This window comes from Phasianus colchicus, chromosome 36 (assembly GCF_987193195.1).
Source record: "Phasianus colchicus chromosome 36, bPhaCol1.hap1.1, whole genome shotgun sequence".
NCBI classification, from domain to species: domain Eukaryota; kingdom Metazoa; phylum Chordata; class Aves; order Galliformes; family Phasianidae; genus Phasianus; species Phasianus colchicus.
The window spans coordinates 1,255,466-1,280,933 of NC_143471.1; the positions used below are offsets into that span (position 1 = coordinate 1,255,466).

At 63.6% G+C, this 25,468-nt stretch overlaps 1 protein-coding gene across 3 annotated transcripts; it reads right to left on the reverse strand.

Moving 5' to 3' along the window:
- Positions 1–3,375: 3,375 nt before the first annotated feature.
- Positions 3,376–24,212, reverse strand: LOC116240361 (voltage-gated potassium channel subunit beta-2-like). 3 transcript variants are annotated; one of them, XM_090129423.1, is made up of 15 exons: positions 24,143–24,209; positions 23,250–23,293; positions 22,997–23,034; positions 21,777–21,850; positions 21,612–21,656; positions 21,424–21,468; positions 19,411–19,448; positions 17,740–17,826; positions 16,944–16,979; positions 11,273–11,358; positions 8,519–8,612; positions 5,461–5,546; positions 4,027–4,120; positions 3,841–3,929; positions 3,376–3,764 (listed from the first exon to the last, which is right to left on the reverse strand). In XM_090129423.1, exons 1-15 carry the CDS (start codon positions 24,151–24,153, stop codon positions 3,702–3,704), a joined length of 930 nt encoding a protein of 309 aa, XP_089985549.1. In that variant the 5' UTR covers positions 24,154–24,209; the 3' UTR covers positions 3,376–3,701. The 3 variants fall into 3 exon arrangements, with proteins under 3 accessions (XP_089985549.1, XP_089985551.1, XP_089985550.1); XM_090129425.1 differs by lacking the exon at positions 3,841–3,929 and having other exon boundaries at positions 24,143–24,212; XM_090129424.1 differs by lacking the exon at positions 16,944–16,979.
- Positions 24,213–25,468: the final 1,256 nt, after the last annotated feature.

Here is a 25,468-nt window from a genome sequence, read left to right on the forward strand (position 1 = left end):
CCCCCCGTTTCCCCAGCCCGCATCCCATCGCCCCCATTGATTTTGGATCCCCATCCTCTCTGCTCCAAAGCACCAAAACCCACTTTTTTTTTTTCCCCCCTAATTCCTTTTTATTGTAATTCTTTCATCCCTTTAAGGCAACGTTTCCATTGCAGAAACCGTCGTCGTTTGCCAGGCACAAAACAGGTCCCAAAAAATTGTTTTTTTATTTTTTCCTTCCCCCATGAAACTCCTGGAAAAGCTCCAGATGCTGCTGGATTTTGAGGGCAGAAGTGGGTTTTTGTTTTTTTTTTTTTTTTATTATTTTGTTTTTCCCCTAAGAAATGAGGATTTGGGGGCTGTGCCTGCCCTGCCCGCACACAGCAGCTCCCACAGCTGGCCGGAAAAGCCAGAAATAACCCAGAAAAAAAGGAAAAAAAAAAGGGAAATCTGCCATCAAAGCCCCGGCAGCAGCAGGCGACCTCCTTTCCCCTCTGCTCTGCGCTCCTCTTGCTTCTGCTTTGTGCTCAGAAAAATCCTGGCACAACTCGGGGGGGGGGGGGGGGGGGGAGGAAGGGATGCATCCGCAGGTACCCAAAGTCAGCCCCAAATGTCCCCAAATGTCCCCATGTATCCCATAAATATCCCCTAAGTATCCCCAATATTCCCCCAAATGTCCCCAAATTTCCCCATGTATCCCCATACATCCCCTAATATTCCCAAATATTCCCAATATTCCCCCACATATCCCCAAATATCCCCTAATATTCCCAAATATCCCCAATATTCCGCCAAATGTCCCCATATATCCCCTAATATTCCCAATATTCCCCCATATATCCCCAAATTTCCCCATGTATCCCCATACATCCCCTAATATTCCCAAATATCCCCAATATTCCCCCCAAATATTCCCAAATATCCTCAAATATCCCCATATATCCCCAATATTCCCCCAAATGTCCCCATATATCCCCTAATATTCCCAATATTCCCCCATATATCCCCAAATTTCCCCATGTATCCCCATACATCCCCTAATATTCCCAAATATTCCCAATATTCCCCCACATATCCCCAATATTCCCCCAAATATCCCCAAATATCCCCTAATATTCCCAAATATTCCCAATATTCCCCCACATATCCCCAGTATTCCCCCAAATATCCTCATATATCCCCATATATCCCCATGGTCCTCCAAATGTCCCCATATATCCCTTAAATATCCCCAGATATCTCCAATATTCCCCCAAGTATTCCCATATATCTCCATTATCCCCCTAAATATCCCCAAATATCCCCAAATATTCACATGATCCCCCCAAATTTCTACAAAATCTTCATTATCCCCCAAATATCCCCAAATATCCCCATGATCCCCCCAAATATCCCCATGTATCCCCTAAATATTCCCACATATCCCCAAATATCCCCATATCTCCCCACGATTCCCCAATATCCTCACTATCTCCAATACGCCCCTAAATATCCCCCAAATATCCCAATGATCTCCTCCACAAATATCCCCAATGTCTCCAGTATCCCCACAAATATCCCCATGATCCCCCAATATCCCCATATATCCCCAAAATATCCCTAATATCCCCAATATTCCCCCCAAACATCCCCATGATCCCCCCAAGTATCCCCATATATCTCCATTATCTCCCTAAATATCCCCAAATATCCCCAAATATTCTCATGATCCCCCCAAATATCTCCAAAATCTTCATTATCCCCCAAATCTCCCCAAATATCCCCAATATTCCCCCAAATATCCCCAAAAACTCCCAATATTCCCCCAAATATCCCCATATATCCCCATGATTCCCCCAAATACCCCCATATATCCCCAATATTCCCCCAAATATCCCCAAATATCGCCATGATCCCCCCAAATATTTCCATGATTCCCCCTAAGCATCTCCAATATGACCCCAAATATCCCCATATATCCCCATCATCCCCCCAAATAACCCCAGCATCTCCAATATCCCTAAATATGCCCGAATATCCCTAATATTCCCCCAAATATCCCCATATATCCCCATGGTTCCCCCAAATATCCCCAATATCTCCATTGTCCCCCTAAACATCCCCACGTATCCCCAAATATCCCCAAATATCCCCAATATTCCCCCATATATCCCCAAATACCCCCAATATTCCCCTAAATGTCCCCATATTTCCCCATATATCCCCAAATATCCCCCAAATTCCCCCCAAATATCCCCAAATATTCTCATGATCCCCCCAAATATCTCCAAAATCTTCATTATCCCCCAAATCTCCCCAAATATCCCCAATATTCCCCCAAATATCCCCAAAAACTCCCAATATTCCCCCAAATATCCCCATATATCCCCATGATTCCCCCAAATACCCCCATATATCCCCAATATTCCCCCAAATATCCCCAAATATCGCCATGATCCCCCCAAATATTTCCATGATTCCCCCTAAGCATCTCCAATATGACCCCAAATATCCCCATATATCCCCATCATCCCCCCAAATAACCCCAGCATCTCCAATATCCCTAAATATGCCCGAATATCCCTAATATTCCCCCAAATATCCCCATATATCCCCATGGTTCCCCCAAATATCCCCAATATCTCCATTGTCCCCCTAAACATCCCCACGTATCCCCAAATATCCCCAAATATCCCCAATATTCCCCCATATATCCCCAAATACCCCCAATATTCCCCTAAATGTCCCCATATTTCCCCATATATCCCCAAATATCCCCCAAATTCCCCCCAAATATCCCCAAATATTCTCATGATCCCCCCAAATATCTCCAAAATCTTCATTATCCCCCAAATCTCCCCAAATATCCCCAATATTCCCCCAAATATCGCCAAAACTCCCAATATTTCCCCAAATACCCCCATATATCCCCATGATTCCCCCAAATATCCCCATATATCCCCAATATTTCCCCCAATATCCCCAAATATCCCCATCATCCCCCAAATATCCCCCAAAATCCCCAGATATCCCCAATATTCCCCGCAATATTCCCATCATCCCCCCCAAATAACCCCAGTATTTCCAATATCCCCCTCATATTCCTAAATATCCCCAATATCTCCATTGTTCTCCACTAAACATCCCCAAACATCCCCAGATATCCCCAATATTCCCCCCAAACGCCCCCAAATAACCCCCAAAATCCCCAGATATCCCCAATATTCCCCCAAATTTCCACAATCCCCCCAAATATCCCCATAATGCCGGCCCTCCCCCTCCCCCCCAGGACCCCCAAACCCCCCCAGATTCCCCCCCTCGGCCCCCCGCCTCCCCATGGACCCCCTCCCCAAATTCCTTACCCCCCCCCCCCCCCCCAAAAAAAGCCCCCCCCCCAATAAAAGCCACTGCTGGGAAAAGCCACTTTATTGCCAACCTCCAGGCATGGAGGCTCGGGGGGGAGGAGCCAACCGGGGCCCCTCCCCTCACTGGAAGCGCTGCGATTGGTGGATTGGGGGAAAGGGGGCGGGGCTTGTGCTTCGAAACCCCTCCCACACCACGTGGAGAGGGGAGGTATTATTGCTATTGGTCACCGACGGTGGGGTGGGCGGGGCTGCGCCGAGTGGCTCCGCCCCCCTCCCACACTGGGATTGGTTGGGGAGAGCTAGGGGGCGTGGCCCGGCCCCGCCGAGGGGTGGGGCTTATGCAGGACGCAGCCAATCAGGCGCGAAGGGGGGAGGGGCTTAGGCATCCCCTAGGAGAGCCTGGAGATCCTGCAGCGTGGGGGGGGAGAGCAGGGGCAGCACCTGGGGGGGGTTAATTAGGGCAATTAATGAGGGGAGGGGGGGTCGGCTCTGTCTGCCCCCCCCCCCCAATTCTCACCTGCAGGGCCCGCAGCTGCTCACGGAGGAGCTCAGGGCTGGCAGCCCCCAGCAGCACCGAGCTGACGCCCTCCGCACGCAGGCACCAGGCTGGGGGGGGGGGCACAAATCACGTGTCACCGCGTCCCCAAAATCTGCCCCCCCCCCCCCCCAACTCATCCCACCCCCCCCGGCCCCGTGTCCCCACCGATGGCCAGCTGTGGCACCGAGCAGCCCAGGCGCTGGGCCAGTGGCTGCAGCTCTTCCACCTTCAGTGGCGCACGGCGCGCGGCGTCGCTGCCCTGGGGATGGGGGGGACATGGGGGGGTCATGGGGGGGCATGGGGGCAGGAGGGGCATGGGGACATGGGGGGGGATGGGGGGGTCATGGGGGGGCATGGGGGCATGGGGGGGACATGGGGGCATGAGGGGGGCACGGGGACATGGGGGGGTCATGGGGGGGCATGGGGGCATGGGGGGGACATGGGGGCATGAGGGGGGCACGGGGACATGGGGGGACATGGGGACATGGGGGACATGGGGACATGGGGGGGCATGGGGGGGCATGGGGACATGGGGACATGAGGGGACATGGGGGCATGGGGGGGTACGGGGACATGGGGGGACATGAGGGGGTATGGGGGGGCATAGGAGCATGGGGGGCATGGGGGGCATGGGGCCATGAGGGGACATGGGGACATGAGGGGACATAGGGGCATGGGGGGGCATGGGGACATGGGGACATGGGGGGACATAGGGGCATGGGGGGGCATGGGGACATGGGGACATGGGGGGACATAGGGGCATGGGGGACATGAGGACATGAGGGGACATAGGGGCATGGGGGGCATGGGGGGCATGGGGGCATGGGGGGGACTTGGGGACATGGGGGGACATGAGGGGGCATGGGGGGGCATGGGGACATGGGGAGATGAGGGGGACATGAGGGGACATAGGGGCATGGGGGGGCATGGGGGGGACATGGGGAGGCATGGGGACATGGGGACATGGGGGGACATGAGGGGGCATGGGGGGCATGGGGACATGTGGGGACATGGGGGGGTCATGGGGGGGTCATGGGGACATGGAGGGCATATGGGGACATATGGGGACATATGGGGGGTGTATGGGGGGACATGGGGACGTATGGGGACATGGGGGGGCATGGGAATAGCGGTGACATAGGGGGTGTGAGGGGACATGGGGGCATGGGGACATATGGGGACATGGGGGGATGGGGGGGCATGGGGGGGCATGGAGACATGGGGGGGCATGGGGACAGTGGTGACATGGGGGGTATGGGGACATGGGGGGGCACATAGGGGCATGGGGACATAAGGGGACATGGGGGAGCATGGGGGGGCATGGGGATATATGGGGACATGGGGACATTTTGGGACATGGGGAGCATGGGGGGCTTGGGGGGGCATTGGGACCTGGGGGGTCATGGGGACATATGGGGACATTTGGGGACATGGGGGGACATGGGGGGCCATAGGGGGACATGGGGGGGCATGGGGACATTTGGGGACATTTGGGGACATAGAGGGACATGGGGGGGCATGGGGACGTTTGGGGACATGGGGTGGCATGGGGTGACATGGGGGGGCACGGAGACACGGGGGGCTGTGGGGCAGCCGTACCTTGGGGGCGGGGGGGCCGTGGGGCAGCAGCTCCTCATCGGGGGCGGGGCCGGGGGCCACCGGGGACCACGTGACAGCACCCAAACCTTCATTGTGGGGGGGGCGGTGATGGGGAGGGGGGGGGGGCACAGCTTTGACCCACAGCCCCGCACCCAACCCCTCCCCAAATGTCCCCAAATGTCCCCATGCCCCCCCATGTCCCCCTATGGCCCCCATGTCCCCAAATGTCCCCAAATGTCCCCATGCCCCCCCATGTCCCAATGCCCCCCATGCCCCCCCCATGTCCCTCTATGTCCCCAAATGTCCCCAAATGTCCCCATGCCCCCCCATGTCCCCCTATGGCCCCCCATGCCCCCCCATGTCCCCAAATGTCCCCATATGTCCCCATGACCCCCCAGGTCCCAATGCCCCCCCATGCCCCCCATACCCCCCCATGTCCCCTTATGTCCCCATGCCCCTATGTGCCCCCCCATGTCCCCATGCCCCCCATACCCCCCATGTCACCACTGTCCCCATGCCCCCCCATGTCTCCATGCCCCCCATGCCCCCCCATGTCCCCAAATGTCCCCAAATGTCCCCATGAGCGCCCATGTCCCAATGCCCCCCCATGCCCCCTTATGTCCCCATATGTCCCCATGCCCCCCGATGTCCCCATGCCCCCCCCAAACCCCCATAGGTACCCTTATGTCCCCATGCCCCTATGTGCCCCCCATGTCCCCATGCCCCTTCATGTCACCACTGTCCCCATGTCCCCCCCATGCCCCAATGCCCCTTCATCCTCCCATGTCCCCATGTCCCCCCATGTCCCCAAATGTCCCCAAATGTCCCCATGCCCCCCATGTCCCCTTATGTCCCCATGCCCCTATGTGCCCCCCATGTCCCCATGCCCCCCATACCCCCCATGTCACCGTCCCCATGCCCTCCCATGTCCCAATGTCCCCATATGTCCCCATGCCCCTCCATGTCCCCATATGTCCCCATGTCCCCCCATACACCCCCCATATGTCCCCATATGCCCTCCATGTCCCCATGCCCCCCCATGTCCCCAAATGTCCCCAAATGTCCCCGAATGTCCCCATGACCGCCCATGTCCCAATGCCCCCCCATGTCCCCAAATGTCCCCTCATGTCCCCATATGTCCCCATGCCCCCCCATGTCCCCAAATGTCCCCAAATGTCCCCGAATGTCCCCATGACCGCCCATGTCCCAATGCCCCCCATGTCCCCAAATGTCCCCTCATGTCCCCATATGTCCCCATGCCCCCCCATGTCCCCATGCCCCCTCATGCCCCCCCATGTCCCCTTATGTCCCCATGCTCCTATGTGCCCCCCCATGCCCCCCCATCCCCCCATGTCCCCATATGTCCCCATGCCCCCATGTCCCCTCACACCCCCTATGTCACTGCTGTTCCCATGCCCCCTCATGTCCCCATGTCCCCCCATGTCCCCATATGTCCCCATACCCCTTCCATGTCCCTATGCCCCCCCATGGCCCCCCCATGGCCCTCCTACACCCCCATGCCCCTCATGTCCCCATGTCTCCCATGTCCCCATGCCCCCTCATGTCCCCAAGTCCCCCCCATGCCCCCCCATGCCCCTCATGTCCCCATGCCCCCATGTCCCTCCCATGCCCCCCCATGCCCCTATGTCCCCTCATGTCCCCTATGTCCCCATGCCCCCTATGCCCCCCCATGCTCCCATGCCCCCCATGCCCCTCATGTCCCAATGCCCCCCCATGTCCCCTTATGTCCCCTTATGTCCCCATGCTCCTATGTACCCCCCCATGTCCCCATGCCCCCCACATGTCACCACTGTCCCCATGCCCCCCCATGTCCCCATGCCCCCCATACCCCCCATGTCACCATTGTCCCCATGCCCCCCCATGTCTCCATGCCCCCAATGCCCCTCCATCCTCCCATGTCCCCATGCCCCCCCATGTCCCCATATGTCCCCAAATGTCCCCATATGTCCCCATGACCTCTCATGCCCCCCCATGTCCCCAAATGTCCCCATGCCCCTATGTGCCCCCCATGTCCCCATGCCCCCCCCATGTCACCACTGTCCCCATGCCTCCCCATGTCCCCATGCCCCCCCATGCCCCCATGTCCCCATATGTCCCCATGCCCCCATGTCCCCTCACACCCCCTATGTCACTGCTGTTCCCATGCCCCCCCATGTCCCCATGCCCCCCCTTGTCCCCATACGTCCCCATACCCCTTGCATGTCCCCGTGCCCCCCCACAGCCCCCCCATACCCGCATGTCACTGCTGTTCCCATGCCCCCTCATGTCCCCATGCCCCCCCGCCATGTCCCCATGTCCCCCCATACACCCCGCATATGTCCCCATACCCCTTCCATGTCCCCATGCCCCCCCATGGCCCCCCCATGGCCCCCCCACACCCCCATGCCCCCCCATGTCCCCTTATGTCCCCATGCCCCTATGTGCCCCCCCATGTCCCCATGCCCCCCCATGTCACCACTGTCCCCATGCCCCCCTGTCTCCATGCCCCCCCATGCCCCCCCATCCTCCCATCCCCCCATATCCCCCCATGTCCCAATGTCCCCGTATGTCCCCATGACCCCCCATATGTCCCCATATGCCCTCCATGTCCCCATGCCCCCCCATGACCCCCCCATGCCCCCCATGCCCCTTCATGTCACCACTGTCCCCATGTCCCCCCCATGCCCCAATGCCCCTCCATCCTCCCATGTCCCCATGCCCCCCCATGCCCCCCCATGTCCCCTTATGTCCCCTTATGTCCCCATGCCCCTATGTGCCCCCCCATGACCCCCCCCATGTCCCCATGCCCCCCCATGTCCCCAAATGTCCCCAAATGTCCCCATGCCCCCCCATGTCCTCTTATGTCCCCATGCCCCTATGTGCCCCCCCATGCCCCCCCATGTCACCACGCAGGGCAGCGACACCCTCCCCAAGTGCCCCCCCCACCCCATAAACCCCCCATAAACCCACGCAGCACAGCCTTCCCACCCCCCCCCACTCTTCCCATAGACCCCCCCCATAACCCCCCCCCCAAAAAAAAAAAGCCCCCCCCCCCCACCGATCTGCCGGAAGAGGCGGGGCTCCGGGGGCAGCTCCCCCCATTGGCAAACCGGGGCCACCAGCTTGAATTGACGGGCGACAGCGTACGCCTCCTGGGGGGGGGGCAGAAAAACGGGGGGGGGGGGGGGCAATGGCACATAGTGCTGTCACCCCCCCACCCCCCCCCCACTTCCCCTCCTCCCCCCCCCCACCCCTTTGACCCCACATACACCCCGCCCCCCCCCCCCACATCACATCCCACCCCCCCGTATCCCCAATATCGACCCCCCCCCCCAGCTCTTCCCATGCCCCCCCCCCCCAAGTTTCCCCGACCCCCCCCCATATTCCCACCAAATCCCCCCCCCACCCCCGTATCCCCACTATGCCCCCCCCCCAACCCCTTTGACCACATATCCCCCCCCCCCCCCCAAAAAAAAAGTTCCACTGACCCCCCCCCCCCATATCCCCACTATGGACCCCCCCTAAGATTTTTGCCCCCCCCCCCCCTCTGACCCCACATATCCCCCCCACCAAAAGTTCCCCTGACCCCCCCACCCCCCCATATCCCCACTATGGACCCCCCCCCAGCTCTTCCCATGCCCCCCCCCCCAAGTCCCCCGGCCCCCCCTCCCCATATTCCCACCAAATCCCCCCCCCCCCCATATCCCCACTATGCCCCCCCCCAACCCCTTCCATGCCCCCCCCCACCCCGATATTCCCACCAACCCCCCCCCCACGACCCCCGTGCCCCCTCACCCCCCCCATATCCCCATTATGGACCCCCCCAAGATTTTTGCCCCCCCCACCCCTCTGACCCCACATATCCCCCCCCCCAAGTCCCCATGCCCCCCCCCCCATTTCCCCCCTTTGCCCCCCCCCCACCCCTTTACCCCCCATCTCCCCCCCTTCCCCCCCCCAGGTCCCCATGGGCCCCCACCTCCCCCCCTCTGCCCCCCCTCTAGGTCCCCACACCCCCCCCCCCCCATGTCCCCACTTTTGCCCCCCCCAGGTCTCCATGCCCCCCCCACCTCTCCCCCTTCGCCCCCCCCCATCTCCCCCACTTCCCCCCCCCAGGTCCCTTTGCCCCCCCCAGGTCCCCACACCCCCCCATTTTCCCCCCTTTAACCCCCCCATCTCCCCCATGCCCCCCTTCATCTCCCCCCCCCCTTCACCCCCCCTGATCCCTTTACCCCCCCCCCCCCCATGTCCCCACGGTCCCCCACCTCCCCCACTCTGCCCCCCCCCGGGTCTCCACACCCCCCCCAGCTCCCCCCCTCCCCACCTTCCCCCCTTTGCCCCCCCCATCTTCCCCCTTTCCCCCCCCCCAGGTCCCCACACCCCCTCATCTCCCCCCCATCTCCCCCCCTTTACCCCCCCATGCCCCCCTTTGCCCCCCATCTCCCCCCCTTTGCCCCCCATCTCCCTCCACGCCCCCCCCATTTCCCCCTTTGCCCCCCCATGTCCCCCCTTTTGCCCCCCATCTCCCCACCTTTGCCCCCCATTTGCCCCCCTTTGCCCCCCATCTCCCCACTTTTGCCCCCCCATCTCCCATCCTTTGCCCCCCCATTTCCCCCCATGCCCCCCCATCTCCCCCCTTTGCCCCCCATCTCCCTCCACGCCCCCCCCATTTCCCCCCTTTGCCCCCCCATGCCCCCCTTTACCCCCCCATCTCCCCCCATGCCCCCCCTCCCACCTTTGCCCCCCCCCAGGTCCCCATGCCCCCCCCCCATTTCCCCACATTTGCCTCCCCCCCACCTGCCCCCTTTGCCCCTCCATCTCCCCCCCTTTACCCCCCATTTCCCCTCCTCTGCCCCCCCCATGCCCCCCTTTGCCCCCCCGTGCCCCCCTTTACCCCCCATCTCCCCCATGCCCCCCCATCTCCCCCCCTTTGCCCCCCATGCCCCCCTTTGTCCCCCATCTCCCCCTTTTTGCCCCCCCATCTCCCCACCTTTGTCCCCCATCTCCCTCCACACCCCCCCCCATTTCCCTTCCTTGCCCCCCCTCCCCCCCTTTGCCCCCCTCCATGCTCCCCTTTGCCCCCCCATCTCCCCTTTGCCCCCCATCTCCCCCCCTTTGCCCCCCCATCTCCCCCTCTTTGCCCCCCCCCAGGTCCCCATGCCCCCCCCATCCCCCCCTTTGCCCCCCCATCTCCCCCATGCCCCCCCATTTCCCCTCCTTTGCCCCCCATGCCCCCCTTTGCCCCCCATCTCCCCTCCTTTGCCCCCCCATCTCCTCCCATGCCCCCCCCATGCCCCCCTTTACCCCCCCATCTCCCCCCTTTGCCCCCCCCCAGGTCCCCCCTTTGCCCCCCCATCTCCCTCCACGCCCCCCCATTTCCCCCCTTTGCCCCCCGTCTCCCCTCCTTTCCCCCCCCCATTTCCCCCCTTTGCCCCCCCATCTCCCCACCTTTCCCCCCCATTTCCTCCCTTTCCCCCCCCCATCTCCCCCCTTTGCCCCCCCATCTCCCCCTCTTTGCCCCCCCCCCAGGTCCCCATGCCCCCCCCATCCCCCCCTTTGCCCCCCCATCTCCCCCATGCCCCTCCATTTCCCCTCCTTTGCCCCCCATGCCCCCCTTTACCCCCCCATCTCCCCCCTTTTGCCCCCCCCCAGGTCCCCATTCCCCCCCCATTTCCCCCCCCTTGGTCCCCCCATCTCCCCCCTTTGCCCCCCCCCCCTCCATATTCCCCTCCCCCCCCCCAATCTCACACATCCCACGGCCCCTCCCCCCAAATCCCCACGCCCCCCCCCCCCCCAAAATCGCCCCCCCTCCCACCATGACGTCGGGGGGGGCCCATCCCGCCGTGCCCCAGTACAGCGCCAGCCCCATCTCGATGGCGTCGCTCAGCGCCCGCACCAGCTCTGGGGGGGGGGGACACGGACCCTTATGGGGGGGGGGATTTGGGGTGGGGGGGGGGCTATGGGGTCTCTGAGGGGGGGTATGAGGTTGTGGGGGGGTGTTTTGGGGGGGGTATGGGGGCTGTGGGGGCTGTGGGGGGGGGATGGGATCAATGGGGGCTGTGGGGGGGTCTATGGGGCTGGGGGGGGGTCAATGGGGGGGGGCTGCAGGGGGGGCTATGGGGGCTGTAGGGGGGATATGGGATCAATGGGGGGTGTGGGGGGGCCTGGATGGGGGGGGAGGGGGTGGGGGGCGTCTATGGGGCTGGGGGGGGTGGGATCAATGGGGGGGGGCTATGGGGTCTCTGAGGGGGGGTTTGAGGTTGTGGGGGGGCTGTTTTTTGGGGGGGGTATGGGGGGTGATGGGGGGGGCAGGATGGGGGAGAGGGGGTGGGGGGGGGACTATGGGGCTGTGGGGTGGGTGGGATCAATGGGTGGGGGGGCTGCAGGGGGGGCTATGGGATCAATGGGGGGTGTGGGGGGGTCTATGGGGCTGGGGGGGGGGTGGGATCAATGGGGGGGGGCTATGGGGTCTCTGAGGGGGGATATGAGGTTGTGGGGGGGCTGTTTTTGGGGGGCGGGTATGGGGGGGTGATGGGGGCTGGATGGGGGGAGGGGGTGGGGGGGTCTATGGGGCTGGGGGGGGGGTGGGGTCAATGGGGGGGGGCTGCAGGGGGGGCTATGGGGGCTGTCGGGGGGGGATGGGATCAATGGGGGGTGTGGGGGGGGCTGGATGGAGGGAGGGGGTGTGGGGGGGGCTATGGGGCTGTGGGGGGGGGTCAATGGGGGGGGCTATGGGGTCTCTGAGGGGGGGTTTGAGGTTGTGGGGGGGCTGTTTTTTTGGGGGGGGTATGGGGGGTGATGGGGGGGCAGGATGGGGGGGAGGGGGTGGGGGGGGGACTATGGGGCTGTGGGGGGGGAACAATGGGTGGGGGGGCTGCAGGGGGGGCTATGGGGGCCGGTGGGGGGGGGATGGGATCAATGGGGGGTGTGGGGGGGTCTATGGGGCTGGGGGAGGGTGGGATCAATGGGGGGGCTATGGGGTCTCTGAGGGGGGGTATGAGGTTGTGAGGGGGGTGTTTTTTGGGGGGGGGATGGGGGGTTTGTGATGGGGGGCTGTATGGGGGGAGGGGGTTTTGGGGGGGCTGTGGGGGCTGTAGGGGGGATATGGGATCAATGGGGGGTGTGGGGGGGGCTGGATGGGGGGCGGTGGGTGGGGGGCGTCTATGGGGCTGGGGGGGGTGGGATCAATGGGGGGGGGCTATGGGGTCTCTGAGGGGGGGTTTGAGGTTGTGGGGGGGCTGTTTTTTGGGGGGGGTATGGGGGGTGATGGGGGGGGCAGGATGGGGGAGAGGGGGTGGGGGAGGTCTATGGGGCTGTGGGGTGGGTGGGATCAATGGGTGGGGGGGCTGCAGGGGGGGCTATGGGATCAATGGGGGGTGTGGGGGGGTCTATGGGGCTGGGGGGGGGGTGGGATCAATGGGGGGGGCTATGGGGTCTCTGAAGGGGGGGATGAGGTTGTGGGGGGGTGTTTTGGGGGGGGTATGGGGGCTGTGGGGGCTGTGCGGGGGGCGGATGGGATCAATGGGGGGTGTGGGGGGGGCTGGATGGGAGGGAGGGGGTGGGGGGGTCTATGGGGCTGCGGGGGGGTGGGATCAATGGGGGGGGGCTATGGGGTCTCTGAGGGGGGGTTTGAGGTTGTGGGGGGGCTGTTTTTTGGGGGGGGTATGGGGGGTGATGGGGGGGGCAGGATGGGGGAGAGGGGGTGGGGGAGGTCTATGGGGCTGGGGGGGGGTGGGATCAATGGGTGGGGGGCCTGCAGGGGGGGCTATGGGATCAATGGGGGGTGTGGGGGGGTCTATGGGGCTGGGGGGGGGGTGGGATCAATGGGGGGGGCTATGGGGTCTCTGAAGGGGGGGATGAGGTTGTGGGGGGGTGTTTTGGGGGGGGTATGGGGGCTGTGGGGGCTGTGCGGGGGGCGGATGGGATCAATGGGGGGAGTGGGGGGGGCTGGATGGGAGGGAGGGGGTGGGGGGGTCTATGGGGGCTGTGGGGGTTGTGGGATCAATGGGGGGTGTGGGGGGGGTCTATGGGGCTGAGAGGGGGGGATAGGATCAATGGGGGGGGCTATGGGGTCTCTGAGGGGGGGGATGAGGTTGTGGGGGGGGTGTTTTGGGGGGGGCTATGGGGGCTGTGGGGGGGGGGTGGGATCAATGGGGGGGTGTGGGGGGGTCTATGGGGCTGGGGGGGGGATCAATGGGTGGGGGGGCTGCAGAGGGGGCTATGGGGGCTGTAGGGGGCGGATGGGATCAATGAGGGGTTTGGGAGGGGCTGGATGGGGGGAGGGGGTGGGGGGGTCTATGGGGCTGGGGGGGGGGTGGGGTCAATGGGGGGGGGCTGCAGGGGGGGCTATGGGGGCTGTCGGGGGGGGATGGGATCAATGGGGGGTGTGGGGGGGGCTGGATGGAGGGAGGGGGTGTGGGGGGGGCTATGGGGCTGTGGGGGGGGGTCAATGGGGGGGGCTATGGGGTCTCTGAGGGGGGGTTTGAGGTTGTGGGGGGGCTGTTTTTTTGGGGGGGGTATGGGGGGTGATGGGGGGGCAGGATGGGGGGGAGGGGGTGGGGGGGGACTATGGGGCTGTGGGGTGGGTGGGATCAATGGGTGGGGGGGCTGCAGGGGGGGCTATGGGATCAATGGGGGTGTGGGGGGGTCTATGGGACTGAGGGGGGTGTGGGATCAATGGGGGGGGCTATGGAGTCTCTGGGGGGGGGGTATGAGGTTGTGGGGGGGCTGTTTTTTGGGGGGCGGGTATGGGGGGGGTGATGGGGGCTGGATGGGGGAGAGGGGGTGGGGGGGTCTATGGGGCTGCGGGGGGGTGTGATCAATGGGGGGGGGCTATGGGGTCTCTGAGGGGGGGTATGAGGTTGTGGGGGGGCTGTTTTGGGGGGAGGGAATGGGGGGGTGATGGGGGCTGGATGGGGGGGGAGGGGGTGGGGGGGGTGGGATCAATGGTTAAGGGGGGGATGGGGAGGGGCTGTGGGGGGGCAGGATGGGGGGAGGGGGTTTTGGGGGGGCTGTGGGGGCTGTAGGGGGGATATGGGATCAATGGGGGGTGTGGGGGGGTCTATGGGGCTGTGGGGGAGGTGGAATCAATGGGGGGGGCTATGGGGTCTCTGAGGGGGGATATGAGGTTGTGGGGGGGCTGTTTTTTGGGGGGGGGTATGGGGGGGTGATGGGGGCTGGATGGGGGGAGGGGGTGGGGGGGGTCTATGGGGCTGAGGGGGGGGGTGGGATCAATGGGTGGGGGGGGGCTGCAGGGGGGGCTATGGGGGCTGTGTGGGGGGGGATGGGATCAATGGGGGGGTGTGGGGGGGTCTATGGGGCTGGGGGGGGGTCAATGGGTGGGGGCTGCAGGGGGGGCTATGGGGGCTGTAGGGGGGGGATGGGATCAATGGGGGGTTTGGGGGGGCCTGGATGGGGGGGGAGGGGGTGGGGGGGGGTCTATGGGGCTGGGGGGGGTGTGGGGTCAATGGGGGGGGCAATGGGGTCTCTGAGGGGGGGGAGAGGTTGTGGGGGGGGTGTTTTGGGGGGGGCTATGGGGGCTGTGGGGGGGGGGATGGGATCAATGGGGGATGGGGGGGGGCTATGGGGCTGACGGGGGGGGTGGGATCAATGGGGGGGGGCTGCAGGGGGGGCTATGGGGGCTGTAGGGGGGGGATGGGATCAATGGGGGGTTTGGGGGGGCCTGGATGGGGGGGTGGGGTCAATGGGTGGGGGGGGGATGGGGAGGGGCTGTGGGGGGGGCTGGATGGGGGGAGGGGGTTTTGGGGGGCCTCTGGGGGCTGTATGGGGGTCTATGGGATCAATGGGGGGTGTGGGGGGGCCTGGATGGGGGGGGAGGAGGTGTGGGGGGGTCTATGGGGCTGGGGGGGGGGGTGGGATCAATGGGGGGGGCTATGGGGTCTCTGAGGGGGGGTATGAGGCTGTTTGGGGGCTGTTTTTGGGGGGGGGATGGGGGGTGATGGGGGCTGGATGGGGGGAGGGGGTGGGGGGGGGTCTATGGGGGCTGTGGGGGGAGTGGGGTCAATGGGGGGGGAGGGGGCTGCAGGGAGGGCTATGGGGGCTGTAGGGGGGGGGGATGGGATCAATGGGGGGTGTGTGGGGGTCTATGGGGTTGAGTGGGGGGTGTGGGATCAATGGGGGGGCTATGGGGTCTCTGAGGGGGGGGATGAGGTTGTGGGGGGGGTGTTTTGGGGTGGCTACAGGGGGAGGTGATGGGGGCTGGATGGGGGGAGGGGGTGGGGGGGTCTATGGGGCTGGGGGGTGGGGTCAATGGGGGGGGGCTGCAGGGGGGGCTATGGGATCAATGGGGGTGTGGGGGGGTCTATGGGGCTGAGTGGGGGGGGGATCAATGGGGGGGGCTATGGGGTCTCTGAAGGGGGGGATGAGGTTGTGGGGGGGCTGTTTTTGGGGGGGGAAGGGGGGGGTGATGGGGGCAGGATGGGGGGGAGGGGGTGGGGGGGGGATGGGGAGGGGCTGTGGGGGGGGCTGGATGGGGGGAGGGGGTTTTGGGGGGGCTGTGGGGGCTGTATGGGGGTCTATGGGATCAATGGGGGGTGTGGGGGGCTGGATGGGGGGGAGGGGATGTGGGGGGGTCTATGGGGGCTGTATGGGGGGCTGTAGGATCAAAGGGGGGTGTGGGGGGGCTGTGGGGGGGTCTATGGGATCAATGGGGGCTGTGGGGGGGCAGGGGATGTGGGGGGCTCTGGGGGAGCTGGGGGGGGTATGGGATCAATGGGGGGTGTGTGGGGGCTGTATGGGGGCTATGGGGCTGTATATGGGGCAGCTATGGGGCGGCTGTGGGGCTGTATGGGGCTCTATGGGGTGGCTATAGGGCAGCTATGGGGCAGCTATAGGGCAGTTATGGGGCGGCTATGGGGCAGCTATAGGGCAGCTATGGGGCAGCTATGGGGCAGCTATAGGGCAGCTATGGGGCAGCTATGGGGAGGCTATGGGGCAGCTATGGGGTGGCTATGGGGCGGCTATGGAGCGGCTATGGGGCAGCTATGGGGCAGCTATGAGGCGGCTATGGGGTGGCTATGGGGTGGCTATGGGGCAGCAATGGGGCGGCAATAGGGCAGCTATGGGGCGGCTATGGGGCAGCTATGGGATGGCTATGGGGCGGCTATGGGGCGGCTATGGGGCAGCTATGGGGCAGCTGTGGGGCAGCTATGAGGTGGCTATGGGGCAGCAATAGGGCGGCTATGGGGCAGCTACGGGGCAGCTATGGGGCGGCTATGGGGCAGCTATGGGGCAGCTGTGGGGCGGCTATGGGGCAGCTATGGGGCGGCTATGGGGCGGCTATGGGGCAGCAATAGGGTGACTATGGGGCAGCTATGGGGCAGCAATAGGGCGGCTATGGGGCGGCTATGGGGCAGCAATAGGGTGACTATGGGGCGGCTATGGGGCAGCAATAGGGTGACTATGGGGCGGCTATGGGGCAGCTATGGGGCGGCTATGGGGCTGCACGGGGCTGCGGCCCCCAGTACCTTCGAGCCGCAGGAGGCGCAGGGTCGGGTCGGGCCCTGTGGGGGGGAAGAGAGAGAGGTGAGGGGCGGGGCTTGGGGAGGGCGGGGCTTAAAGGGGAGGGGCCTAACGGGGCGAGGACCAATGGAGGAGGGGCCTGAGGGGGTGCGGCACAAAGGGGGAGGGATCGAAATCTCCGGCGGCCAATGGGAGTTCGGCCTGAGGGGGAGGAGCCCGAGGAGGCGGGGTCCAGCGGGGGCGGGGCCAATGGGATGCGGCTCTAAGGGGGCGGGGCCGAACGGGGCGGAGCCAATGGGATGCGGGGAACGGGGGAGGCGTCGCTCTGAGGGGGCGGGGCCTAATGGGGCGGGAGCCAATGGGGTGGAGATTGGAGGGGCGTGGGTCTAAGGGGAGGAGCTTAAAGCAGTGCTGGCCAATGGGAGCAGGGCCTGAGGGGGAGGAGCCTAACGAGGCGGGAACCAATGGGGGCGGAGCCTGAGGGGTGTGTGGCTCAAAGGGGGCGGGGCCTAAAGTAGTCGTGACCAATAAGGGCAGGGACGGAAGGGGGTGGGAACCAATGGGGAGGGGCCTGAGGGGGCGGGGCCTGCGGAGAGTGAACCAATGGGGAGAAGAGAAAGGAGGTTCCACACCCACGGGGCGGGGCTTAGGGGAGTGGGCGGGGCCTGATTGAGGGTGGACCAATAGGGAGAAGAGGAAGGAGGGTCCAACCCTCACGCCCCAATCAGGGGGCGGGGCATCGCCCGGTGGGCGGGGCTTAAGGGGATGTGGGCGGGGCTTAGCGAGGTGGGCGGGGCTTACCCTCGGTGTGGGCGGGGCCAGGCCGGGGCCCAATGAAAACCACATCGACGTAATCCATCTGCAGCCGCTGCAGGGCGCCGCGCAGCCCTGGGAGGGCGGTTATGGGGCAGCCCCACACGTCCCGCCCCATAGATTCTTCCCTGCCCCACACGTCCCGCCCCATAGATCTTTCCCAGCCCCACACATCCCAGCCCCATACATTTTTCCCAGCCCCATAGATTTTTCCCAGCCCCACACATCCCACCCCATAGATTTTTCCCAGCCCCATAGATCTTTCCCAGCCCCACACATCCAGCCCCATAGATTTTTCCCAGCCCCATAGATTTTTCCCAGCCCCACACATCCCGCCCCATAGATCTTTCCCAGCCCCACACATCCCAGCCCCACACATCCCAGCCCCATGGATTTTTCCCAACCCCACACATCCCAGCCCCATAGATTTTTCCCAGCCCCACACATCTGGCCCCATAGATCTTTCCCAGCCCCATAGATTTTTCCCAGACCCACACATCCCACCCCATAGATTTTTCCCAGCCCCATAGATCTTTCCCAGCCCCACACATCCAGCCCCATAGATTTTTCCCAGCCCCATAGATTTTTCCCAGCCCCACACATCCCGCCCCATAGATCTTTCCCAGCCCCACACATCCCAGCCCCACACATCCCAGCCCCATGGATTTTTCCCAACCCCACACATCCCAGCCCCATAGATTTTTCCCAGCCCCACACATCTGGCCCCATAGATCTTTCCCAGCCCCATAGATTTTTCCCAGACCCACACATCCCACCCCATAGATTTTTCCCAGCCCCATAGATCTTTCCCAGCCCCACACATCCAGCCCCATAGATTTTTCCCAGCCCCATAGATTTTTCCCAGCCCCACACATCCCGCCCCATAGATCTTTCCCAGCCCCACGCATCCCGCCCCATAGATCTTTCCCAGACCCATACATTTTTCCCAGCCCCACACATCCCAGCCCCACAGATTTTTCCGAGCCCCATAGATTTTTCCCAGCCCCACACATCCCAGCCCCATAGATTTTTCCCAGCCCCACACATCCCAGCCCCATAGATTTTTCCCAGCCCCACACATCCTGCCCCATACATTTTTCCCAGCCCCACACATCCCAGCCCCATAGATTTTTCCCAGCCCCACACATCTGGCCCCATAGATCTTTCCCAGCCCCATAGATTTTTCCCAGCCCCACGCATCCCAGCCCCACACATCCCAGCCCCATAGATTTTTCCCAGCCCCACACATCCCACCCCATAGATTTTTCCCAGCCCCATGGATTTTTCCCAGCCCCACACATCCGGCCCCATGGATTTTTCCCAGCCCCACACATCCCAGCCCCATACATTTTTCCCAGCCCCACACATCCCGCCCCATGGATTTTTCCCAGCCCCATGGATTTTTCCCAGCCCCACACATCCCACCCCATAGATCTTTCCCAGCCCCATAGATCTTTTCCAGCCCCATAGATTTTCCCTAGCCTCACACATCCCACCCCATAGATCTTTCCCAGCCCCACACATCCCACCCCATAGATTTTCCCTAGCCTCACACATCCCACCCCATAGATCTTTCCCAGCCCCACACATCCCACCCCATAGATTTTCCCCAGCCCCACACATCCCGCCCCACAGATCTTTCCCAGCCCCACGGCTCACCTTCCAGCACTTGTTTCCGTGACAGACCGCGGTCAGATCTGAGGGGGTGGGGGGAGAGATGGTGTCACCCCACGGCTGCCCCATAGCTCTGCTCTGTGCCCCATAGCTCTGCTCTGTGCCCCATAGGTCCCCCTTGTGCCCCATAGCATCCCTTTCTGCCCCACAGCTCCTCCTTGCACCCCACAACATCCCTCTGTGCCCCATAGCTCGTCTTGTGCCCCATAGATCCTTGTGCCCCATAGCTCCTCCTTGTGCCCCATAGCATCCCTTCAAGCCCCATAGCTCCTCCTTGTGCCCCATAGATCCTTCTTGTGCCCCACAGCTCCTCCTTGTGCCCCATAGCTCCTCCTTGTGCCCCACAGCATCCCTCTGTGCCCCATAGCTCATCTTGTGCCCCACAGCTCCTCCTTCTGCCCCATAGATCCTTGTGCCCCACAGCTCTGTGCCCCATAGCTCCTTCTTGTGCCCCATAGCTCCCCCTTGTGCCCCATAGCATCTCTCTGTGCCCCACAGCTCCTCCTTGTGTCCCATAGATCCTTGTGCCCCATAGCATCCCTTCAAGCCCCATAGCTCCCCCTTGTGCCCCATAGATCCTTCTTGTGCCCCACAGCCCCATAGCTCCTCCTTCTGCCCCATAGCATCTCTCTGTGCCCCATAGCTCCTCCTTGTGCCCCATAGATCCTTGTGCCCCATAGCATCCCTTCAAGCCCCATAGCTCCTCCTTGTGCCCCATAGCTCTGCTTTGTACCCCCATAACTCCTCCTTCTGCCCCATAGATCCTTGTGCCCCATAGCATCCCTTCAAGCCCCACAGTTCCTCCTTGTGCCCCATAGCATCTCTCTGTGCCCCACAGCTCCTCCTTGTGCCCCACAGCATCCCTCTGTGCCCCATAGCTCCTCCTTGTGCCCCATAGCTCTTCCTTGTGCCCCATAGATCCTTGTGCCCCATAGCTCCTCCTTGTGCCCCATAGATCCTTCTTGTGCCCCATAGATCCTTGTGCCCCATAGATCCTCCTTGTGCCCCATAGCTCCCCCTTGTGCCCCACAGCTCCTCCTTGTGCCCCATAGCCCTGCTTCGTGCCCCCATAACTCCTCCTTCTGCCCCATAGATCCTTGTGCCCCACAGCTCCTCCTTGTGCCCCATAGCTCCTCCTTCTGCCCCATAGCTCCTCCTTGTGGCCCACATCTCCTCCTTGTGCCCCACAGCTCCTCCTTCTGCCCCATAGATCCTTGTGCCCCACAGCTCCTCCTTGTGCCCCATAGCTCCTCCTTCTGCCCCATAGCTCCTCCTTGTGGCCCACATCTCCTCCTTGTGCCCCACAGCTCCTCCTTCTGCCCCATAGATCCTTGTGCCCCACAGCTCCTCCTTGTGCCCCACAGCTCCTCCTTCTGCCCCATAGCTCCTCCTTGTGCCCCACAGCTCCTCCTTGTGCCCCATAGATCCTTGTGCCCCATAGCTCATCTTGTGCCCCATAGCTCCTCGTGCCCCATAGCTCATCTTGTGACCCACAGCTCCTCCTTGTGCCCCATAGATCCTTGTGCCCCATAGCTCATCTTGTGCCCCACAGCTCCTCCTTGTGCCCCATAGCCCTGCTTCGTGCCCCCATAACTCCTCCTTCTGCCCCATAGCTCTGCTCTGTGCCCCCATAACTCCTCCTGCCCCATAGATCCTTGTGCCCCACAGCTCCTCCTTGTGCCCCATAGATCCTTGTACCCCATAGATCCTTGTGCCCCATAGATCCTCCTTGTGCCCCATAACTCCTCCTTCTGCCCCATAGCTCTGCTCTGTGCCCCCATAACTCCTCCTGCCCCATAGATCCTTGTGCCCCACAGCTCCTCCTTGTGCCCCATAGATCCTTGTACCCCATAGATCCTTGTGCCCCATAGATCCTCCTTGTGCCCCATAACTCCTCCTTCTGCCCCATAGCTCTGCTCTGTGCCCCACAGCTCCTCCTCGTGCCCCACATCTTCCCCCCACCCCGCAGCTCCTCCTGCCCCCCCCAGCCGCACTCACCGCCCCCCCCAGCAGATCCTGGTGGTGACCACGTAACTGGAGCGCCTTGGGGGGGGGGGGGGGAGAAGTGAAGAAATAAACTATTTTTCTCTGGGGGGGGGGGGCACCCAAAAGCCCCCCCCATCATCACCCCCCCCCTTTCAAAAGCCCCCCCCCATCATCAGCCCCATAACCCCCCCCCCCTTCACCTCCAGCCTTTCCTCTTGAGGATGTTGCCCAGCGTCTGCTCAGCCCTATGGGAAAATTGGGGGGGGGGGGGGTAACCGTGTGTGCCCCCCCCCCCTCAATATTGGGGGTCCGCTTTTTTTGGGGGGGGGGGGTCCGTTTTTTTTTGGGGGGGGGTCCCGTTTTACCTCCCAGAAGCGCCGGTGGCATCAAATAAATTCACCCCAGCGTCGAATGCGGCGCTCAGCACGCAGGCGGCGTCCTGGGGGGGGGGCATCATTTTGGGGGGGGGGTCACAGTTTGGGGGGGGGGGGGGGGGGTCAAAATTTGGGATGAGATTTAATGGGTGGGGGTCTCGGTTTGGGGGGGGGGGGTCATAATTTGGGAGTGGGGTCAATTTGGGGGGGGTCTCAATTTGGGGAGGGGGGTCACACATGGGGAGGGGGTCACAATTTGGGGGGGGGCTCAATCTGGGGAGGGGGGCTCACAATTTGTGGGGGGGGGTCACAATTTTTTGGGGGGGTCACAATTTGGGGAGGGGGGTCAAAATTTGGGTCTTGGGGGTTTCAATTTGGGGAGGGGGTCACAGTTTGTGGGGGGGTCAGAATTTGGGGTAGGGGGTCAAAATTTGGGTATTTGGGGGGGTCTCAATTTGGGGGGGGGGTCACAAATGGGGAGGGGGGTCACAATTTGCAGGGGCCTCAATTTGGGGAGGGGGGTCACAGTTTGTGGGGGGGGGTCACAATTTGGGGTGGGGGGCTCAAAATTTGGGTATTTGGGAGGGTCTCAGTTTGGGGGGGGTCACAATTTGGGAATGGGGGGGTCACAATTTGGGGGGGGGGTCAATTTGGGTCTTGAGGGGGTCACAATTTGGGGGGGTCACAATTTGGGTATTTGGGAGGGTCTCAATTTGGGGAGGGGGGTCACAAATGGGGAGGGGGTCACAATTTGGGGGGGGGCTCAATCTGGGGAGGGGGGGTCACAGTTTGTGGGGGGGGTCACAATTTTTTGGGGGGGTCACAATTAGGGGGGGTCAATTTGGGTCTTGGGGGTCTCAATTTGGGGAGGGGGGTCACAAATGGGGAGGGGGGGTCACAATTTTTGGGGGGGTCACAATTTGGGTCTTGGGGGTTTCAATTTGGGGAGGGGGTCACAGTTTGTGGGGGGGTCAGAATTTGGGGAGGGGGTCCAAATTTGGGTATTTGGGGGGGTCTCAATTTGGGGGGGGGGTCACAATTTGGGGGGGGTCTCAATTTGGGGGGGGGGCTTGGGCACAATTTGGGGATGGGGGGGGGGGTCAAAATATTGGGAACCAGGATTTGGGGGGGGGGGGGGGTCTCACAATTTTGGGATGGGGGGGGGTCAATATTTATGGGGGGGGGTCAATATTTATGGGGGGGGTCCTCACCTCCTCACACACCTGCGCCCCAAACGTCCCCCGCGTTCCTGGGGGGGGGTCAGCAGCGGGGGGGGGGGGCAACAAAAAAATGTCACGGGGGGGGGGAAACAAGGAGCGACCCGCCCCCCTTCCTCCCCCCCCCCACTTTTAATCCCCCCCCCCTTTTAATCCCCCCCCCCTTTTAATCCCCCCCCCGCATCCCCTTTGCTGCCCCCCCCCCTTATTTTTGCGCCCCCCCCCCATTTTCGTGCCCCCCCCTCACCCAGGCCGAGGCAGGAAACCCGCAGCCCCGACTTCCCCAGGTTTCTGCATGGGGACAAAACCGGGGGGGGGGGGGTTATTATTTGCCCCCCCCCAGCACCTATTGACACCCCCCTGCCCCCCCCCCCCAAATTGAACCCCATCCCCCCCCCCCCCAAAGCACCACGACACCCAATGACCCCCCCGCATGGAACTGACCCCCCCCCAAAATCCCCATTGCCCCCCCCCCCAGTGACAACGACCCCCCCCATTTCCCCCCCCCCCCCAAGGGACCACGACCCCCCCCATCCCCATTGCCCCCCCCCATACCTCCATTTCTCCCCCCCCCCCAAGGGATCGGGACCCCCCCCCATCCCCACTGCCCCCCCCCACAATGAAACCAACCCCCCCGTCCCCCGTCCCCATCCCCCCCCCCCATGGGAAATAACCCCCCCAGTGACCACGACCCCCCCATGCCCCCATTTCCCCCCCCCCCAAGGGACCGTGACCCCCCCCCCATTGCCCCCCCATGGGAAATAACCCCCCCATGCCCCCCCCATGAAACCTAACCCCCGTATTGCCCCCCCCCAATGGAACCTCCCCCCCCCACTGCCCCCCCCATGGGAAACAACCCCCCTCCCAGTGACCACGACCCCCCCATGCCCCCATTTACCCCCCCCCGAGGGACCGTGACCCCCCCCCCCATTGCCCCCCCCATAGGAAACCCCCCCCCGAGGCCCCCCCCCCAATGGAACCACCCCCCCCACACTGCCCCCCCCATGGGAAACCAGCCCCCCCACGCCCCCCCCCCCCAATGGAACCCCCCCCCCCACTGCCCCCCCCATGGGAAACAACCCCCCCCCTCCGCCCCCCCCCATGACCCCCCCGACGCCCCCATTCCCCCCCCCCCCATACCTATACTTCATCCCCTCCCCGAGGGGGGGTCTGGGGGGTCCCGCCGGCGACCCTTTCCTCGGCGCCCCCCCCCCGCCCCCCCCCGCCGCTCCGATCCCTTTGGCTCCTCCTTTCCCCCCCCTCCCCTCCCTCCGATCCCCGCACCGGACCCCCCCCCAACCCCGGGTCCGGATGAAGGGGGGGGCGCGACCCCAACCCCCCCGCCCCCCCCCCCCGCTTCGAACCCCCCCCCCTCCCGCCCCCCCCCCGCCTCCTCCTCCTCCTCCTCCGCCCAGGTCGGCGCTGCGGCTCCGCAGGCTCTGCTCGGTGCAGGCGATGGAGACCTGCATGGGGGGGGGGATTTGAGGAGGGGGGGGGGGCAAAAAAAAATCGGGGGTGGGGAGGGCGGGGGGGTCCGGTGGGGAGGGGGGGGGGCGGGGGGTCCCGGAGCGGCGGAGCGGAGCGCGAAGACGGGGAACCCGAGCGGGAGGGGCGGGGATTTGCATACAGGCCACGCCCACCGCGGAGCAGAGCCACGCCCACCGGGCGGGCAGGGGGAAAAAAGGGGGCGGGGCCACGCGAGTGACGTCACGGCCGCGCCTCCGGCCGGGGAACCGGCGGGCAGCGGTGGCTGCGTGTCCGTCTGTCCGTCTGTCCGCCTGGCTGCGTGTCTGTGTGTCCGTGCGGCTGCGTGTCCGTCTGTCCGTGTGTCCGTGTGTCCGTCTGTCTGCATGTCCGTGTGTCCGTGTGTCTGTGTGTCCGTGTGTCCGTCTGTCCGCGTGTCCGTGTGTCCGTCTGTCCGTCTGTCCGCGTGTCTGTGTGTCTGTCTGTCCGCGTGTCTGTGTGTCCGTCTGTCCGTCTGGCTGCGTGTCTGTGTGTCTGTCTGTCCGTCTGGCTGCGTGTCTGTGTCTGTCTGTCCGTCTGGCTGCGTGTCCGTGTGTCCGTCTGGCTGCGTGTCTGCGTGTCCGTCTGTCCGTCTGGCTGCGTGTCCGTGTGTCCGTCTGTCCGTGTGTCTGTCTGTCCATGTGTCCGTCTGTCCATGTGTCCGTCTGTCCGTGTGTCCGTCTGTCCATCTGGCTGTGTGTCCATGTGTGTCCATCTGTCCGTCTGGCTGTGTGTCCGTCTGTCCGTGTGCCCATGTCTCCGTGTGTCCCTATGGCTGTATGTCTGTCTGTCCGTCCGAGTGTGTGCCTGTGTGTGTCTGTGTGTCCGTCTGTCCGCGTGTCTGTGTGTCTGTGTGTCCGTCTGTCCACGTGTCCCTATGGCTGTGTGTCCATCTGTCTGTCTGTCCGTGTGTCCGTCTGTCCGTCTGGCTGTGTGTCCGTGTCTGTCCATCTGTCCATCTGT

What these genes read in the sequence shown, in the direction of transcription:
- LOC116240361 (XM_090129423.1), bottom strand. An exon ending in CTCAAGAGGAAAGGCTGGAG is followed by an intron (nt 21,469 to 21,611) that starts GTGAAGGGGGGG and finishes CCCCCCCCCAAG; the next exon opens with GCGCTCCAGTTACGTGGTCA. An exon ending in GGTGCCACAGCTGGCCATCG is followed by an intron (nt 3,930 to 4,026) that starts GTGGGGACACGG and finishes CCCCCCCCCCAG; the next exon opens with CCTGGTGCCTGCGTGCGGAG.